Source organism: Eurosta solidaginis, chromosome 1, assembly GCF_040869045.1.
Source record: "Eurosta solidaginis isolate ZX-2024a chromosome 1, ASM4086904v1, whole genome shotgun sequence".
Classification (NCBI taxonomy): Eukaryota; Metazoa; Arthropoda; class Insecta; order Diptera; family Tephritidae; genus Eurosta; species Eurosta solidaginis.
The window spans coordinates 159632208-159652884 of record NC_090319.1 but is presented as its reverse complement, the minus strand read 5'-3'; the positions used below and the strand labels follow the sequence as shown (position 1 = coordinate 159652884).

The 20677-nt window shown below is 36.0% G+C and overlaps 1 protein-coding gene across 1 annotated transcript in view; it reads right to left on the bottom strand.

Annotated features, from left to right (window-relative positions):
• Positions 1–750: 750 nt before the first annotated feature.
• bai (Transmembrane emp24 domain-containing protein bai) overlaps positions 751–20677 on the bottom strand; it is an 80210-nt gene continuing 60283 nt past the window's right edge. Inside the window, exons 4-5 of the mRNA XM_067760000.1 lie at positions 1027–1153; positions 751–957 (exon numbers count right to left, since the gene is read on the bottom strand). Of these exons, the coding sequence (XP_067616101.1) occupies positions 836–957; positions 1027–1153 (249 nt within the window). The 3' untranslated portion in view covers positions 751–835. The remainder of the gene's footprint in view (positions 958–1026; positions 1154–20677) is intronic.

Genomic DNA, 20677 nt, shown 5'->3' with positions numbered 1-20677 from the left:
TAACCGCGACAGGTATGCCTGTCGTAAGAGGCGATTGAATCAAGGGGTTGTCAAATGTCAACCTCACCTACCCGTGGGAGGCCGTTATGGCCTTAAAGTTTTCATGTGGTCATACTAAATCGTTCCCGAAATGGCCGGGCTGGTGCCTTAATGGTGCTTGTTACCGGAACGTACCGGATCTGCATCCGGCAAAGGACCATCAACATCGATAACACTCCTCAAGGCCTTCGGAGAGTGTCCTTATCACTACAACAACAACAAAAACATCAGCTGCCTTCGTCTTGCCAAACGAACGATAACTTACACAATAAAAATAAACGAAGGAATCTTCTGGCAGACGAAATGATTCTTTAGCATCAAGATACATAATGAGGCTGTTAATGGTTCTTTGGAGCGCAGAACAATCTAATTTAAAGACGGCACTAGTTCTAATTCTGTCCCTCGCAGTGCTTTCAACTGACACTTTTAATATTGCGATGTTCTACGAACGCGTTCTTAACTGTTAGGAAAAGACGATACCTTTGATTAATTAATTAATTTTGGCTGTAGGGTAGGTACAATTTTGTAAAATAAAAAACACGCACACTTTGGGCATATAAAACAAATTTCTTTTTAATATGTTATCCGAGGTATGTCCACTATTTTTTGTTTGCCAGCAACTTTATGTATATGATTTCTTTTACTTACATTATTTGAAATAAATTACAAATGAATGTACCTACTCAATTCTATAAATATAAACATGCATCATTATTTTGATATGGCGTAATATATTATACCGCTTAATATCTATTTAATAGAAAAATGACCACGAAAATTAGTACACGTCTTTTAATTATTCAATCAGTTTCTTTGCTTTAAAGTATCGTCGTAGATATAGAACCTGCCATGTAGCCAGTCCAAGCAAGCAACACATACTGAAAATACTGAAGAACAGCACCCGACTGTTGGTTTTCTCTGGAAAACATTTTCAACAGAAAAATAAAGTATTCAAAAATAAGTTAGGACTGGGAAAGATTTAATTACCGTTTGTGTCTCGCATTTCCTCTTCCCGTTTCCGCATTAAAGCGAAGTCCCTTACAATCGAGTCTGATAAATCTTCTAATCGTTTAAGCTCTACTTCCATAGGTTTAAGTTTTGCTGCTTCTTGAATCTAAGAAAAATAAATTATCGTAAGATCCGTTTACATGAAATTATTTAATCTTTTATGCAAATAAAATGTTTCAACCTTTTGCTAAAACAGATCGAAATTCTTAAACTCGACAACACTTGAAGAAGCACGGTTCCAATTTAACTACCTCACATCTAGTGTTGTGGAGTTTTAGACATTTGTACCCCAAGCAATTCTATAAAGAAACCCCTGTAAACACAGAAAAAACTCATTATAAAAACTAAAGTAGGTATCAAAAAATGCAACAAGTTTTACACTCCAAATGCAGATAAAGTCAACAAACCAATGATGATGCACATGGACGACATAAAGAGGGAAATTTCGAAACGATATATAGACAACAAAACAATTAGAAACGATCGCATGCTTTATGGCCCCTTCCTAAGACCTATAAAGCTAAAATACCTCTGGAGCTATTCTCCTCGTCCGCTATTGTGATGTGTTATTAATTATATAGGAAACATTTAAGAAAATATTTGGGTCGGAGATAACCCACATGAAAAACTTATTACAATTTAGAAATGCGATTGAAATTTCAAAGTTGAAGTAGACTTCTCCTAGCTCTCAATGTGGTATTTTTTTGACTAATATAAAAACACACTTCACTAAAGCAAAAAAGAAGTGAGAACTGAAATTCGACTTTTGAATTTTTTTGAACCAAAAAAACTATTTGACTGCCGCAAAACAAATATGAATATTGATTTCTTAGTTGAGCCGTTAAGTGCAAACCATAACTACCTGCATTATGAAAAGGAACACTAGTAGACTTACCCTTAAATAATTAATTTCGGAGCCTAAGCTAAGCTCCGACCTGCCTTCAGGACTTGTTAATCGAAAGACAGTAAAATGTGATTTACTGCCTTTTTGCTCGTCTCTTCACAGACAAGTTGATTTATACTTTACGATTTACGATGTAAAATCAAAATTCAGAGAGTGAAATGATACCAACTTTTTTATACTGCCTTCTTGCCTTAGAAAATAAATTTACTGATTTAATGCTAGAGAAATTTAAAACATCCCAACCGCTTTTATTTACTAAATTCAAAAGCGCGTTTTAAACCCAAACAGAAAATATTGAACCGATGTGAGACGAAGCCTATTGTAGAACATATATAGCTCGCTTCCTATTTAGAATAAATAAATAAATGCAAGATGCGATAACCTCCGAAGAGATTTTAGACCAAGCTTCTCTTCCAGTTTGCGACGTGCTCCTTTTAATTTTTCCTACAAATTGGACTCCGAACGGCATCTGCAAGGCAGATGAGTTTTCACTGGGAGCTTTTCATAGCAGAAATACACTCGAAGTGCTTGCCAAAAAGAAAGCTTACAAAAATTTTCTTCTAATTGAAAAAACTTGCGTGAACCTAGGATCTTCGGTGTGGATGGCGGAGCACGCTACCATCACACCAGAGTTCGAATCCAACTACATACTTCGAAATATAATTCAGAACATCTAAGCAGACTATAAACATCTTTAACTGACCCTCAGACATTCTCGGAGCGCTCATAATTAAATAGTTCGAAATGACTACAAAATATGTGATAAAAAGGAGAATCAGAAATATGAGGAATGTCTTATGACTCCGATATGGGGTAAAGTATATCAACCGTTCCACCTAAAAAGCTTCATCGCTTCGATTTGAATGAAATTTGGTGAAATTGCTGTGCTATATAGTAGTGTTAATTTCACTTAAGTTCGCTCCTAAATTTTGGATGGTTACGGAGATATAAGCGTCTGAATTCTCAATTTTTTTTGTGGAAGCCTTTTTTCTATAAATCATAAGTCGTGTATCTAAGAAGCAATGCTTTCTAAGAAGAAATGAATAAAACGGTTTCTAAAGTATTTTTCCATTCTTTTCGAATATAAATATAAAACAAATTTTTAGAAAAATTTTATTAAAAAGTTTTTTTTTAATTTTTTTCAAAGAGGGGCATTTTTCACATTTTTATTTTTAAATAAAAGCTTGATATTTTTCCTTTAAAATGATACCTATTTTATTTTGGCACACGAAAATTTCTTTAATATTTTTATTTTAAACATATAGAGTTCCAGCTAAAATTCACCCATAAATTTTATAATTTAAATTTTTTTTTCAAGTTTGATCATTTTATGTATTTTTATTTCTATTTTTAAATAAAAGCTTGATACTTTTCCTTTAAAATGATACCTATCTTGTTATGCTGCCCGAAAATTTCATTGATACATTTTTATTTTTAACATTGAGGTACAGATAAAAATTCACCCACATAATGCAATTATATTAATTTTATAATCACTTGAACACCGGTATATTATTCTGTGTATAAAACCATTTTATAAGTTTTTAGCGACCTTTCTTTTTTAAATAAATAATTTTCTTGCCGGCTTGAGGTCCAATTTTGTAAATAAAATTTTTCAAAAATTGTTGAGTTTTTTTCTTCAATATATTTCGGTTACCTACTGTAACCGTCTTCAGGATTAACTATAACAATATAAAGAAACATAAACAAAATAAAAATAACAATTGACATCAAAACAAACATTCATAAACAACATTATTTACATACATTATTTTACGCGTCTTCACTGCTTAACGCGGAGTTTTGTACTGTCCGTCTGTTTGTTATCAAATGTCTGTAGGAGCTCGCGCAGTTATCGATGTCCGTCTTGTAGTTCATTCTTATGCTGGTCGGTGTGTTAATTATATGCAGCATTTCCAGTGTAAATCTTTTGTTATAATTGGTTTCTTGTTGGAGTATCGTCGTTTTATCAAAGTCTGGAAAATGGTTCTTCGTTGCACAGTGTGTCATTAATGCTGTTTTTTGGTTAATAGTTTCATGACAATATTTAAAATCGGATGTATGTTGCGCTAGTCGATATTTAAATTTTGCTTTCGTTGTTCCCACATATATGTTATTGCATGATTCTGTTTTTTTCCATTACAAGGGATTTTATAGACAATATTACTTTTTTCTGTTTTAGGAATTTCGGATTTCGTTTTGTTAAAAATATTTTTCAATGTGTTTATTGGTTTGTGAGCTATCTTCACTTTTTCTCTATTATAGCAATCGGATTTTGCTAGACGCTCTGACAATTTTGGTACATATGCTAGCGATTTGAATATTTTTGTTTTTTCAGATTCACGTTGACTCGTCTGTGATAAACTTCTTTTTATTAAGGTTTTGATATTAATTGAATTTCTTCTTTTATTTCCTTGTGGTAAGTGTCGTCTGATATTTGTAACATACGTTGTATACAGCCCATTGCTGTATTCATTATCATCTTTTTTGGATGTTTTGAATAAAAATTGATGATTCGTCCGGTAGATGTTGATTTCTTATACCACTTGAGCTTTAATTGGTTTCCTCGTCGAATAATAATTGTGTCGAGATAAGGTAATTTTCCGTCGTCTTCGAGTTCTGTTGTGAATTTTATATTTTTGTCAAATGAATTTAATGCATCAAGTGTACTTTTTACGTCATTTTCATTTATAATAGCGAATAGATCGTCCACATATTTGGTAATGCATCTTGGTGTTCTAGTCAATCTTGCAGTTGTATTTTCCAATAATTCCTCCATTACGATATCTGCAATTACTGGTGAAGTCGGTGATCCCATCGGTAATCCTTTTAGTTGTGTGTATATTGTCTCTTTAAACTTAAAATATCTGTTTTCTTCTATACAGAATTTTAATACTTCCATAAATAGTTTCTTTGGCATTTTCGTATGTTTTTCTATTATCGTCCATTTTCTTTTTATAATGTCAAGTGCTAGCTGTGTGGGTATACTGGGGAATAGGGAAATTACGTCAAAAGATATAAGTTTTTCATCGTCATAAATATATGAGTTATTTATCTTTTCTTTGAACTCTAGCGAATTTTTAATATTATATATGGAGTTCGTCATGACGTTTTTTAATATGTCGGCAATGTATTTACATAGGCCGTGTGATGGTGATCCAATCCCAGAGCAAATCGGCCGAAGTGGTGTTCCTTCTTTGTGTGTTTTCGGAAGTCCATAAATTCGTGGGGATAGTGCCGTGGTCGTGGTTAACTTATTTCTTTCGGCCTTCGAAATCAGGTCCAATTTGAAAAGCTAATAATAGAAAAACATACGAAAATGCCAAAGAAACTATTTATGGAAGTATTAAAATTCTGTATAGAAGAAAACAGATATTTTAAGTTTAAAGAGACAATATACACACAACTAAAGGATTACCGATTGGATCGCCGACTTCACCAGTAATTGCAGATATCGTAATGGAGGAATTATTGGAAAATACAACTGCAAAATTGACTAGAACACCAAGATGCATTACCAAATATGTGGACGATCTATTCGCTATTATAAATGAAAATGACGTAAAAAGTACACTCGATGCATTAAATTCATTCTTGGTATAAAAACAATTTAAAGTTATACAATACCTCTTCTACAGATTCGCGTTCTTGGTACACTGGAGACATGGTGGAAAGTTGGGTCAATTTCATTATACAAGCTGTGCAAATTTTAGCATAGATTGGTAAGAACACATATTTTTTTCCTTAGACTTTCCGATATTTTTCTCAAGGTCCGACCAGATGCTGAATGGTTACTTATATTTAAAGGGTTGCAACACCGAGACTTGAAGACACTCTTATTCATTATAAATCGCGTAAATTAAAATACCGGTAAAGTGCGAAAAAATATTATCATAAAGAACTATTTTGCACACGCTGATAAGATTTCTTCAAATCTACTGTGGGTTTTCTCCAATATAAAGTAGTATTTAAAGGGTTTTTATCATATATACATAAAAAACAATGCAGGTAGTTGCAAACTGCTCACGCACGACCATTATTGAACAATCTATTCCTAAAGGCACGCGTAGTGCAGGCAATTCAGGCCTAAGCAATAATTCGCGGTTTATTTTCCAAGGCTCGTTAATCACTGGAAAGCCCACACAAAAAACAATGCAGGTAGTTACAAACTGCTCAGGCCTAAGCATGAATGCGCAAGAAACGTTAAAGGCTCGTTATTAGAGAAAAATTCGATAAAAATGCAGAAAATTATAAACTATTAATGCATAAACAATGTAAGGTCTCAATACGCATGAGTTTAAAACCCTTGAATTTCTTTCGGTAAAGGTCAAGACACATTTTACGGAAGTAAAAAATTAGGTATGCCTGATTTTTATGTTCTTACACTTTTTTCATTGTGGTATTAAATTTTGCTTAATACTTAGTGAACATGTGAGTTATATTTATTTATTTGTACAAAACTTTATTTTTATTACTATTTTATACAATGAAAAAATGAGAAAGCTTTCCTTTGAAAATAAAAAAACTAGTTAAAGCGCGCATAAAAAAATTGATACATTTATCTGTACCTCTATGTTAAAAAAAAATGTATCAAAGAAATTTTCGGGCAGCATAACAAGATGGGTATCATTTTAAAGGAAAAATATCAAGCTCTTATTTAAAAATAGAAATAAAAATACATAAAATGTTCAAACTTGAAATAAAAAATAAAAATTATAAAATTTATGGGTGAATTTTAGCTGGAACTCTATATGTTTAAAATAAAAATGTATTAAAGAAATTTTCGCGTGCCAAAATAAAATAGGTATCATTTTAAAGGAAAAATATCAAGCTTTAGTTTAAAAATAAAAATAAAAATATGTAAAATGTCCCTCTTTGAAAAAAATTTTAAAAATTTTTTAATAAAATTTTTACTAAAATGTTTCTAAAAAATTTTTTTATATTTATATTCGAAAAGAATTGAAAAAATACTTTAGAAACCGTTTTATTCATTTCTTCTTAGAAAGCCAATTACACGACTTATGATTTATAGAAATAAGGCTTCCACAAAAATATTTAAAATTCTGACGCTTATATCTCCGTAACCATCCAAAATTTAGGAGCGAACTTAAGTGAAATTAACACTACTATATAGCACAGCAATTTCACCAAATTTAATTCAAATCGAAGTGATGAAGCTTTTTAAGTGGAACGGTTGATGTACTTTACCCCATATATGAAAACTATGTGCCGTATGCTTTGAATAAATATTTAACAAAACTGTGTAACAAATATTTATATTTTATTATGGAAAATTTTTCATTTTACGAAAAATTGAATATGTACATCATTAGTTAGAGTGTTTCCTGATTCCCTGTTCAACATGGACATATTCTTTGTACATTTAATTGTTGCTGGCTGTGCTAAATCATTACTTCTCAGAAGCGTAAGTTCTCCACACACTTTTGACGGATTTTCGCCGCATAACTGCCTCCTCAGTTTTTTGTATGACACGTTCATATGATTGAGTATTAAGATTAAAGTGATGTACAACTTTTTTTTCGAAATTCATATGGGACACATCGAAATCTGTCATCAATAGAAAACATACTTCTGAAAGCTTTAGCGAAATGGGCGATTATTTAGATGGTGCTCAACACGGTTTTCACCAATACAACATCTTCAAATATATAACCCACTTTCCACAAATATTGATATAAATTTCTGAAATTTGATATATGGTTTAGCGTAATATCGCTGATCTGGCAAATGCAAAATTTAATTAAAAAATTTGGCAATTTAATAAATAAGAAAATTTTTACTATTGAAATTTAGTTAGTTAACGACTATTGAGTCGAGTAGCCTTTTTAGCTAAAATTTAAGCAGAATCTTTAATGCACCTTCAGAAACTAACATAAAACAACAACAAAATTGTTTAATAACAAAAACTTTTGTTACTGGAACTCGTTACTTGACGAAGAGGGGTGTGATGAGGAAATCGGACGGGAATGGAGTCGCTTTGGCTAGGCAACACGCTTTGCGCTGTCTTTCTTCTTTTCACAAATTTTTCTTCACTTCACTTATGGTTTTTTTAAAATTTTTTTTTTTTTTTTTTTTGAAATATTGACTGTTTCCCGTTAAATATTAAAATTTTTAGTGAATAAAAAATTTGTTTTAAAATTATTTAAACGCAATGTCAGATAGTTGCTTGCATAGAGTTGCCGTGTTCAAATGGAACGCGCAGCACAAAAAGAGAAATTGCCGATAGTTAGCAACAAAAAAATCCGTTGTAAACTCAGACTTTTGAAACTGAAGCACTGTTATGGAAATAACTCTACAGAAAAGCTCGAGTAGCATAACTGAGATTGGCTTCTATTTTCATACTTATTTTATGATTTTAATCCAATTCTCACTAAAGGAAACACGTTTGGGATATCTTTAATTAAGAACATTTTTTAAGGAAAACTGTTTTGGGGTAAGGGGTGTACGTGTATTTCAGGGAGCAGGTTACCCTCAATGATGTAGATGAAGCTGTAATAAGAGTGTGCTTTACATGTCTGGTGGAGGAATTTGAAGGAAAACGGGGAAACGTTAAGCAAAAATCGACATAGAAAAAATCAAGCAAATGGAAACTTTCGTGATGGCAAATGGCTATACATGTTTTACAATACTTGGGTAGGCACCTTGTCGTTGGTGTTAGGGCTTAGCCAAACTCCATAGCGCCCGACTATGAGGCTGAGCAGATTCGGGCTGTCATCTAGGCCTTTTCGCCTCATAGGAGGGCGGGGGATGTAGGTGGCCAAGAACTGCCAGCCTCCTGATCCAGGGTGTTATGCGGTCCGTGCCTATTGGACGATTTGCAGCCAGGGGATATATTCCGCTATTTTCCAACGGAGCCTTCCCAATAGCGGACCCCTCCGGAAGTATTGATGGCCTCAACACAGTAAGGAGCGCGGCTGTGGCGAATAGTCCTTTCCCCATATTTATTGCTGGATCGCTGAGACCCTGTCGCTGGTACAATCAAGATGAACGACTAAATACCTTATTTTAATAAGGAGGATAAGAAAGGGAGGACTGAGTCGCAAGCCAAGGAAGACAAAAACCCATTAAGTGATGTGTCGGACTCGGGGAGCGAGATAAGTGGAGAGTCAATGAGTTCCGTGTTGGAAAAGCATACCAATGCAAACCGAAAAGTGAAGTGGATAAGGGTACGTTTCAGTGGAAGTAGAAGAGCTCTGTCACAGTACCGTGCAGCACTAAGTCCATCTAATTTTCCAACGCTTGGGAGCAATGGTAGACCACACAAAACTGGGAATGGGGCCGTGTGGCGGTGGCAGTCAGTTCCAGAGATTTGCTTCGGGAAACCTTCGGTACTGCAACCGGTACAAGGAGGAAAGAGCATCGAACGGCAGAATAAAGGCCAACGTTCGGCGGAAGACAATAAGCCTCCGTTCAATAGGCAAGAATAAACCAGTCCCAAGGCCGGAAGGCAGATCGTCACTATGGAGGTAAGAGATGGGTGCATACGCCTGAACGTCCCTGAGTAAGCCCAAGGCCTGGTTGCATGGCGAGGAGATCTCGTCGCTGAACCCAAAACATGACCGTCCAAGGCAGGAACTGCATTGGGCAGATGTCGCAAACATATATTTCTGTGCTGGCAAACGGTGCATTTGGAGATAAGGTCTAAGAGTATGTTTCGCTGAAGGGGGAGAAGACAGGGACATTGGCTGCTGCTCGGCATTACTACTAACCATGCTACGGAGATTATAGTTGTGGAGCTACACATGGGTTTATTCTGGGATAAGTAAGAGTTAAACCTATCACAGTACCCAGATCGTAGTTAAAATAGAGTGACAAGCGTCTCTCCGAGGAGGTCAGGTTATGTTAGGTTGAACACCGTCCTATTGGCATATACTTGAACCTTCCTAGGACTTAAGCCCTTCCTGCTTCTAGATCTGACAGCTGTATCGCTCCTGATAGCTGAAGTCTTAGCCTGGCAAGCGTAGGGCACCAGCACAGATCGTTTACTCCTCCAACCCGCACTTCCTACATCTGCTATCACTGACTAAGCCTAATTTAAAGGCATGTGACGCCAGAAGGCAGTGTCCAGTCAGAATACCCATCATGAGTCTACTGTCCGCCCTTTTTAATGATAGAAACAACTTTGTTAGTCTAAGGTTGTAATCTTCGCCCCGCGATTGAACCCACGCCTTTCCTGCTTGGTCGATCATGTGCACCTCTCGCCTTCGCTTAATCTCGCTTAATCTCGCTCAATCTAATAGGGATGTCTACATTCGAACCTATTCCCATATGCCTTGGCACCCAATATAGTTGTATGCTTCTCCCTGTCCCGATTCTCCCCAGGGACTGCTTACACTCTTAACACGCCTTTGGTATGAAAGTTAAGACGGTTGCAGCTTAAGCTATTCTCTTCCAGGGTTTCTACTGCTTTGGTTACGGCTAAAATTTCCGCTTGGAAAACGCTACTGTGATCAGGCAGCCTGTAGGATTTGTTTATTTCCGGATCAGCACAGTATACCGCAGACGCTACTCCTTCCACTACTTTGGAACCATCTGTGTACACACGCATTTGAGCGCCCTTGCGCCAACCATCCACCTCTATTGTGGCCTTAAGATCTCCCTCGCAGAGCAGATAGGGAATAAGGTAGTCTGTTCGTCTTGTGATTGATGACGCTATACTACTATATACAGGTTGTTTTTTGTGGCTTTCCACCAAACAAGAACTCCATAGTATAGAATAGGGGTTACAATCGCTGTAATAACCCAATGAGAAATAGGGAGCGATAAGCCCCACGTACACCCCAGCATTCTTTTACATGCATAAAGTGCCGTTGAACCCTTCTTCACCCTCTCCTCCACGCTGAGCTTCCATGACAGCTTACTGTCTAGGATGATTCCTAGATATCTTGTGCAAGGTTTCTCCTGTATGGTCACCCCTCCTAACTTAGGTCTGGTCCAATTTGGGACCTTGTACCTCTTTGTGAACAAGACCTTATCCGTCTTCTCCGCGTTGACTTTCAACCCGACATTAGATGCCCAGGTATGAATATCCCGAAGCGCCCGATCCATCAAAGAGCTAATCGTTGGAAGGCACTTTCCACTTATGACGATTGCAACGTCATCTGCGTAAGCCGTAAGTTTTACGGGTCCCTCATCGAATCGCCTGACCAGTTGGTTGATGACCAGCGTCCACAGCAGAGGTGATAGCACCCCTCCCTGCGGCGTGCCCCTGTCAACTGATTTCGTGGCCTCATACAATCCCCATTGTGATGTAATTTGCCTGTAATTTAACATGCAGTCGATCCAGCTGGTTAAGGCTGGATGTACTTTAACGTAATTAAGACTATCCATAATAGCCCATTTAGCAACATTATTGAAAGCCCCGGTAATGTCTAACAAGACTCCTTGAGCATATTCCTTATAGTCCAGGGCTTTCTCTATGTTTATTACCACCCTATGCACTGCGGTGTCTACCGGTTTGCCTTTAGTATACGCATGTTGTGTTGTGGAGAGCAGCTTTTCATCCACGTAGGACTTTATGTACACATCTATCAGCCTCTCAAAGGTTTTGAGCAGAAATGATGTTAAGCTAATGGGTCTATAGTCTTTGGGATACAAGTGACCGATCTTCCCCGCCTTTAGTAGGAAAGCTACACGAGCAGTTCTCCAAGAGTGCGGTACATGATTCAGTTTTATGCACCCATCGAATATTACTTTAAGCTATTCCACGACCGCTCTACGTGAAACTTGTAGCATGGCCGGGAATATACCATCTGGCCCCGCCGATTTAAACTTAGAAAACATCTTCACTGCCCATTCGATCTTGGTATCGGTCACCAAGCCCGGCGCTACCTGCTCCGAGATCAAAGTGTGAGTGCTGTCTGCTGACTCTTCTAACCCATCTCCCGATGGGAAATGTGTATCGAAAAGCACCTCAAGGGATACCTCACTATTGCTTGACCTTTCCTCGTTCTCTTTCTTTGTTAGTCCCTAGACTATGTTTCCCTTTGCTAGGAATTTTTTCAACCGTGCTGTTTCGCTGGAGCACTCTATGTCCGTACAGAAACTTTTCCATGAGATCCTCTGCGCCCTGGAAATTTCACGCCAGTAGATCCTCAGTACTCGTCCCGACACACTTCGCTTTCCGCGGTCTTTGCTAGCTTAAACATTTCTTTTACCTGCCTTCTTAGAAGACTCAGCTCATTGCTCCACCATGGCGGCTTTGCTTTTCCTCTGAATCTCCTTAGAGGGCAAGCCTTGTTATACGCAGTCGTGTGATTTACTGCCTTTTTGCTCGTCTCTTCACAGACAAGTTGATTTATACTTTACGATTTACGATGTAAAATCAAAATTCAGAGAGTGAAATGATACCAACTTTTTTATACTGCCTTCTTGCCTTAGAAAATAAATTTACTGATTTTATGCTAGAGAAATTTAAAACATCCCAACCGCTTTTGTTTACTAAATTCAAAAGCGCGTTTTAAACCCAAACAGAAAATATTGAACCGATGTGAGACGAAGCCTATTGTAGAACATATATAGCTCGCTTCCTATTTAAAATAAATAAATAAATGCAAGATGCGATAACCTCCGAAGAGATTTTAGACCAAGCTTCTCTTCCAGTTTGCGACGTGCTCCTTTTAATTTTTCCAACAAATTGGACTCCGAACGGCATCTGCAAGGCAGATGAGTTTTCACTGGGAGCTTTTCATAGCAGAAATACACTCGAAGTGCTTGCCAAAAAGAAAGCTTAGAAAAATTTTCTTCTAATTGAAAAAACTTGCGTGAACCTAGGATCTTCGGTGTGGATGGCGGAGCATGCTACCATCATACCAGAGTTCGAATCCAACTACATACTTCGAAATATAATTCAGAACATCTAAGCAGACTATAAACATCTTTAACTGACCCTCAGACATTCTCGGAGCGCTCATAATTAAATAGTTCGAAGTGACTACAAAATACGTGATAAAAAGGAGAATCAGAAATATGAGGAATGTTTTATGACTCCGATATGGGGTAAAGTATATCAACCGTTCCACTTAAAAGGCTTCATCGCTTCGATTTGAATGAAATTTGGTGAAATTGCTGTGCTATATAGTAGTGTTAATTTCACTTAAGTTCGCTCCTAAATTTTGGATGGTTACGGAGATATAAGCGTCTGAATTCTCAATTTTTTTTTTGTGGAAGCCTTTTTTCTATAAATCATAAGTTGTGTATCTAAGAAGAAATGCTTTCTAAGAAGAAATGAATAAAACGGTTTCTAAAGTATTTTTCCATTCTTTTCGAATATAAATATAAAACAAATTTTTAGAAAAATTTTAGCAAAAATTTTATTAAAAAGTTTTTTTTTCATTTTTTTCGAAGAGGGGCATTTTTCATATTTTTATTTTTAAATAAAAGCTTGATATTTTTCCTTTAAAATGATAACTATTTTATTTTGGCACGCGAAAATTTCTTTAATACATTTTTATTTTAAACATATAGAGTTCCAGCTAAAATTCACCCATAAATTTTATAATTAAAATTTTTTTTTCAATTTTGAACATTTGATGTATTTTTATTTCTATTTTTAAATAAAAGCTTGATAGTTTTCTTTTAAAATGATACCTATCTTGTTATGCTGCCCGAAAATTTCATTGATACATTTTTATTTTTAACATTGAGGTACAGATAAAAATTCACCCACATAATGCAATTATATTAATTTTATAATCACTATATTATTCTGTGTATAAAACCATTTTATTTATTTCATTCTACAGGTTGTACTTACAGACTATTGCTAGTTTAGTGAATAAATTTAATCTAAAATTATACATAAAAAAAATAAATAAATGTAAGGTGCGATAACCTCCGAAGAGATCTAAGGCTGAGCTTCTCTTCCAATTTGCGTCGTGCTCCTCTTGATATTCCCTACAAATTGGCCGGACGGGACCCTACATGTTTTATGCCGACTCTGAACGGCATCTGCGAGGCAGATGAGTTTTCACTGAGAGCTTTTCATGGCAGAAATACACTCGGAGCGCTTTCCAAACACTGCCGAGGGGCGACACCGCTTAGAAAAATTTTCTTCTAATTGAAAAACCTTATTTCTAAAATTTGTATGTTGCTTTGCCCGTGGTGCGAACCCAGGGCATACGGTGTGATAGGCGGAGCACGCTACTATCCCACCACGGTGGCACTTATAATTATACATACTTGCATTAAAATCTATTCAGTTCAAAGTCAATATAGTAGAGTTTTACATACTAATGTTTTTTTTTTTTTTTGTTTTTTTTTTTTTTTTTTTTTTTGGGAAGTTCTTGGCTGCTAGTATGAAGGGAAAATCTTTTTACTTCAAGCTGTGTTGTAGAAGCAGGAATAAATTAATGAAATTTTTGTGTTCCAGGTATTGGTTCAGCTGAATGAAAACGATCTTTTAATTCGTTGCCTGTTTTTGCATGACTCTCCTTAGAACTGAACAAAATCTGCTGGAATACCGAAATCTTCCTCGTGATGTACAAGATTTTGAAAGTTATACTTGTTTTTTAAAATGTTGTGCTGCCCCGTCAGTAAAGTATAAAATTCTGGTAACTTTGAAGTTGGTAGTTAAATACTTCATCAGTAGTTGTTGGAAAGCATATACAGCTACTGTGTCATGTTCCAGACTATCTGATAAAATTGCCATCATTTTATGTGAAACAGTATTTCCTTCCTTATAATAAAAAACGACAATATCGTCATCTGGTCATTATTCCAGTGAAAAGATTGTTCAGCATTTTTAGCAATGAAAGAGTAATTTTCAGCAAAGTCACATGTTACGAGAAATTCGCCTTCTTTTAGGTTTTCTCTTCAGTCTTTGAAAAAGCTCGACTGTTGTTTGGCAATATATGAATGAAGCTTTAACTTGTAAATGCGATCGCATAGTTCTTCCACAAAATCTTCCAAATTAGAAACTATAGTGCGCAATGTACATCTGTCGGTATGTTGCCAGCTCACATACTCTACTTTTTCTATATCTATCTTCAAGAACTGATTTTAAAGACATTTTAAAAATCTCAACTCCGGGACATTTTGGACACTCATTGAGATTGCATTCCGCAGTATTACTTCTGCAGTTAATTATTTTAAAAACATCTTCATAACTTTCAAAAGGAAAGTCAGTTCCAAGAGTCACGTCTTTGAAGTTGACAGATTTCAGCATAAGGTTTTTGTTTTCGTGGTGGACGCAAACACACACCGTGTGAGTACAACTGGCACCAGCCAAAACACAGTGGCGTGGCCTTAGTCGGGAAAATTTTGATAAACCAATCTGTACTTCGGGGTGTGTATTTTAGCAATGTTTATACAATTCTTTAAGATTACAGAGGATTAATCTCTTTTGAACATGTTCACGTGATCCATTTGATGTTTTCACTGAAACGAAATCTTTCAATCCACTCATGATGCAACTATTTTCATCATTTCCATAAAATGCTTTTATTAAGTCAACTACATCAGATGACAAAGTTTTACCCCTTTTGGGGTTTGGCGAAGTTAAAATACCAAAGGAATTCACTAGTTGCTTGGCTCTTGCTGCCTGACGTTGTTGTTCTGAACTCAGCCGCCAATTTCCTTTGACTCCATGATTTAGGTGCTAGTGTTAAAAGCAAAATTCTTTCTGGGTTACTGGTGGATTTTACGAACTTTTCCTTTATCTGTTCAAAAACTTCCACAGCTGCTTGGTGTTTAGGGTTTTCACAAATGTGTCCTATTTTCCTAGCCGCTTTGGCGATTGGTTCATCATTATCTACGTAATCTTCATCATCTCTGTCATATGATAACTCGGTATTGCTCTAATATATTAAAAGAAAAAAATATATATTTATGTAAAAAAACTATCTCTTGGTATAAACAATTTAAAGTTATACAATACCTCTTCCACAGATTCGCGTTCTTCCTACACTGGAGACATGGTGGAAAGTTGGGTCAATTTCATTCTACAAGCTGTGCAAATTTTAGCATAGATTGGTAGGAACACATATTTTTTTCCTTAGACTTTCCGATATTTTTCTCAAGGTCCGACCAGATGCTGAATGGTTACTTATATTTAAAGGGTTGCAACACTGAGACTTGAAGACACTCACAAAAATTAAAATACCGGTAAAGTGCGAAACAATATTATCATAAAGAACTGTTTTTGCACACGCTGATAAGATTTCTTCAAATCTACTGTGGGTTTTCTCCAATATAAAGTAGTATTTAAAGGGTTTTTATCATATATACATAAAAAACAATGCAGGTAGTTGCAAACTACTCACGCACGACCATTATTGAACAATCTATTCCTAAAGGCACGCGTAGTGCAGGCAATTCAGGCCTAAGCAATAATTCGCGGTTTATTTTCCAAGGCTCGTTAATCACTGGAAAGCCCACACAAAAAACAATGCAGGTAGTTACAAACTGCTCGGGCCTAAGCATGAATCCGCAAGAAACGTTAAAGGCTCGTTATTAGAGAAAAATTCGATAAAAATGCAGAAAATTATAAACTATTAATGCATAAACAATGTAAGGTCTCAATACGCATGAGTTTAAAACCCTTGAATTTCTTTCGGTAAAGGTCAAGACACATTTTACGGAAGTAAAAAATTAGGTATGCCTGATTTTTATGTTCTTACACTTTTTTCATTGTGGTATTATATTTTGCTTAATACTTAGTGAACATGTGAGTTATATTTATTTATTTGTACAAAACTTTATTTTTATTACTATTTTATACAATGAAATAATGAGAAAGCTTTCCTTTGAAAATAAAAAAAAGTAGTTAAAGCGCGCATAAAAAAATTGATACATTTATCTGTACCTCTATGTTAAAAAAAAAATGTATCAAAGAAATTTTCGGGCAGCATAACAAGATGGGTATCATTTTAAAGGAAAAATATCAAGCTCTTATTTAAAAATAGAAATAAAAATACATAAAATGTTCAAACTTGAAATAAAAAATAAAAATTATAAAATTTATGGGTGAATTTTAGCTGGAACTCTATATGTTTAAAATAAAAATGTATTAAAGAAATTTTCGCGTGCCAAAATAAAATAGGTATCATTTTAAAGGAAAAATATCAAGCTTTAATTTAAAAATAAAAATAAAAATATGTAAAATGTCCCTCTGAAAAAAATTTTAAAAATGTTTTAATAAAATTTTTACTAAAATGTTTCTAAAAAATTTTTTTATATTTATATTCGAAAAGAATGGAAAAAATACTTTAGAAACCGTTTTATTCATTTCTTCTTAGAAAGCCAATTACACGACTTATGATTTATAGAAAAAAGGCTTCCACAAAAATATTTAAAATTCAGACGCTTATATCTCCGTAACCATCCAAAATTTAGGAGCGAACTTAAGTGAAATTAACACTACTATATAGCACAGCAATTTCACCAAATTTAATTCAAATCGAAGCGATGAAGCTTTTTAAGTGGAACGGTTGATGTACTTTACCCCATATATGAAAACTATGTGCCGTATGCTTTGAATAAATATTTAACAGAACTGTGTAACAAATATTCATATTTTATTATGGAAAATTTTTCATTTTACGAAAAATTGAATATGTACATCATTAGTTAGAGCGTTTCCTGATTCCCTGTTCACCATGGACATATTCTTTGTACATTTAATTGTTGCTGGCTGTGCTAAATCATTACTTCTCAGAAGCGTAAGTTCTCCACACACTTTTGACGGATTTCGCCGCATAACTGCCTCCTCAGTTTTTTGTATGACACGTTCATATGATTGAGTATTAAGATTAAAGTGATGTACAACTTTTTTTTTGAAATTCATATGGGACACATCGAAATCTGTTATCAATAGAAAACATACTTCTGAAAGCTTTGGCGAAATAGGCGATTATTTAGATGGTGCTCAACGCGGTTTTCACCAATACAACATTTTCAAATATATAACCCACTTTCCACAAATATTGATATACATTTCTGAAATTTGATATATGGTTTAGCGTAATATCGCTGATCTGGCAAATGCAAAATTTAATTAAAAAATTTGGCAATTTAATAAATAAGAAAATTTTTACTATTGAAATTTAGTTAGTTAACGACTATTGAGTCGAGTAGCCTTTTTAGCTAAAATTTAAGCAGAATCTTTAATGCACCTTCAGAAAATAACATAAAACAACAACAAAATTGTTTAATAAAAAAAACTTTTGTTACTGGAACTCGTTACTTGACGAAGAGGGGGTGATGAGGAAATCGGACGGGAATGGAGTCGCTTTTGCTAGGCAACACGCTTTGCGCTGTCTTTCTTTTTTTCACAAATTTTTCTTCACTTCACTTATGGTTTTATAAAAATTTTTTTTTTTTTGAAATATTGACTGTTTCCCGTTAAATATTAAAATTTTTAGTGAATAAAAAAATTTTTTAAAAAATTATTTAAACGCAATGTCAGATAGTGACTTGCATAGAGTTGCCGTGTTCAAATGGAACGCGCAGCACAAAAAGAGAAATTGCCGATAGTTAGCAACAAAAAAAATCCTTTGTAAACTCAGACTTTTGAAACTGAAGCACTGTTATGAAATTACTCTACAGAAAAGCTCGAGTAGCATAACTGAGATTGGCTTCTATTTTCATACTTATTTTATGATTTTAATCCAATTCTCACTAAAGGAAACACGTTTGGGATATCTTTAATTAAGAACATTTTTAATTCCAACATTTTTTAAGGAAAACTGTTTTGGGGTAAGGGGTGTACGTGTATTCCAGGGAGCAGGTTACCCTCAATGATGTAGATGAAGCTGTAATAACAGTGTGCTTTACATGTATCGAACATTTCGAAAGAAACCATTTGTCTGGTGGAGGAATTTGAAAGAAAACGGGGAAACGTTAAGCAAAAATCGACATAGAAAAAATCAAGCAAATGGAAACTTTCGTGATGGCAAATGGCTATACATTTTTTACAATACTTGGGTAGGCACCTTGTCGTTGGTGTTAGGGCTTAGCCAAACTCCATAGCGCCCGACTATGAGGCTGAGCAGTTTAGGGCTGTCATCTAGGCCTTTTCGCCTCATAGGAGGGCGGGGGATGTAGGTGGCCAAGAACTGCTAGCCTCCTGATCCAGGGTGTTATGCGGTCCGTGCCTATTGGACGATTTGCAGCCAGGGGATATATTCCGCTATGTTCCAACGGAGCCTTCCCAATAGCGGATCCCTCCGGAAGTATTGATGGCCTCAACACAGTAAGGAGCGCGGCTGTGGCGAATAGTCCTTTCCCCATATTTATTGCTGGATCGGTGAGACCCCGTCGCTGGTACAATCAAGATGAACGACTAAATACCTTATTTTAATAAGAAGGATAAGAAAGGGAGGACTGAGTCGCAAGCCAAGGAAGACAAAAACCCATTAAGTGATGTGTCGGACTCGGGGAGCGAGATAAGTGGAGAGTCAATGAGCTCCGTGTTGGAAAAGCATACCAATGCAAACCGAAAAGTGAAGTGGATAAGGGTACGTTTCAGTGGAAGTAGGAGAGCTCTGTCACAGTACCGTGCAGCACTAAGTCCATCTAATTTTCCAACGCTTGGGAGCAATGGTAGACCACACAAAACTGGGAATGGGCCCGTGTGGCGGTGGCAGTCGGTTCCAGAGATTTGCTTCGGGAAACCTTCGGTACTGCAACCGGTACAAGGAGGAAAGAGCATCGAACGGCAGAATAAAGGCCAACGTTCGGCGGAAGACAATGAGTCTCCGTTCAATAGGCAAGAATAAACCAGTCCCAAGGCCGGAAGGCAGATCGTCACTATGGAGGTAAGAGACGGGTGCATACGCCTGAACGTCCCTGAGTAAACCCAAGGCCTGGTTGCATGGCGAGGAGATCTCGTCGCTGAACCCAAAACATGACCGTCCAAGGCAGGCTGCTGCTCGGCATTACTACTAACCATGCTACGGAGATTATAGTTGTGGAGCTACACATGGGTTTATTCTGGATAAGTAAGAGTTAAACCTATCACAGTACCCAGATCGTAGCTAAAATAGAGTGACAAGCGCCTCTCCGAGGAGGTCAGGTTATGTTAGGTTGAACACCGTCCTCTTGGCATATACTTGAACTTTCCTAGGACTTAAGCCCTTCCTGCTTCTAGATCTGACAGCTGTATCGCTCCTGATAGCTGAGGTCTTAGCCTGGCAAGCGTAGGGCACCAGCACAGATCGTTTACTCCTCCAACCCGCACTTCCTACATCTGCTATCACTGACTAAGCCTAATTTAAAGGCATGTGACGCCAGAAGGCAGTGTCCAGTCAGAATACCCATCATGAGTCTACTGTCCTCCCTTTTTGCCTGACGTTTTGTTGTTCTGAACTCAGCCGCCAATTTCCTTTGACTCCATGGTTTAGGCGCTAGTGTTAAAAGCAAAATTCTTTCTGAGTTACTGGTGGATTTTGCGAACTTTTCCTTTATCTGTTCAAAAACTTCCACAGCTGCTTGGTGTTTAGGGTTTTCACAAATGTGTCCTATTTTCCTAGCCGCTTTGGCGATTGGTCCATCATTATCTACGTAATCTTCATCATCTTTGTCATATGATAACTCGGTATTGCTCTAATATATTAAAAGAAAAAAATATATATTTATGTAAAAAAAACTATCTCTTGGTATAAACAATTTAAAGTTATACAATACCTCTTCTACAGATTCGCGTTCTTGCTACACTGGAGACATGGTGGAAAGTTGGGTCAATTTCATTCTACAAGCTGTGCAAAT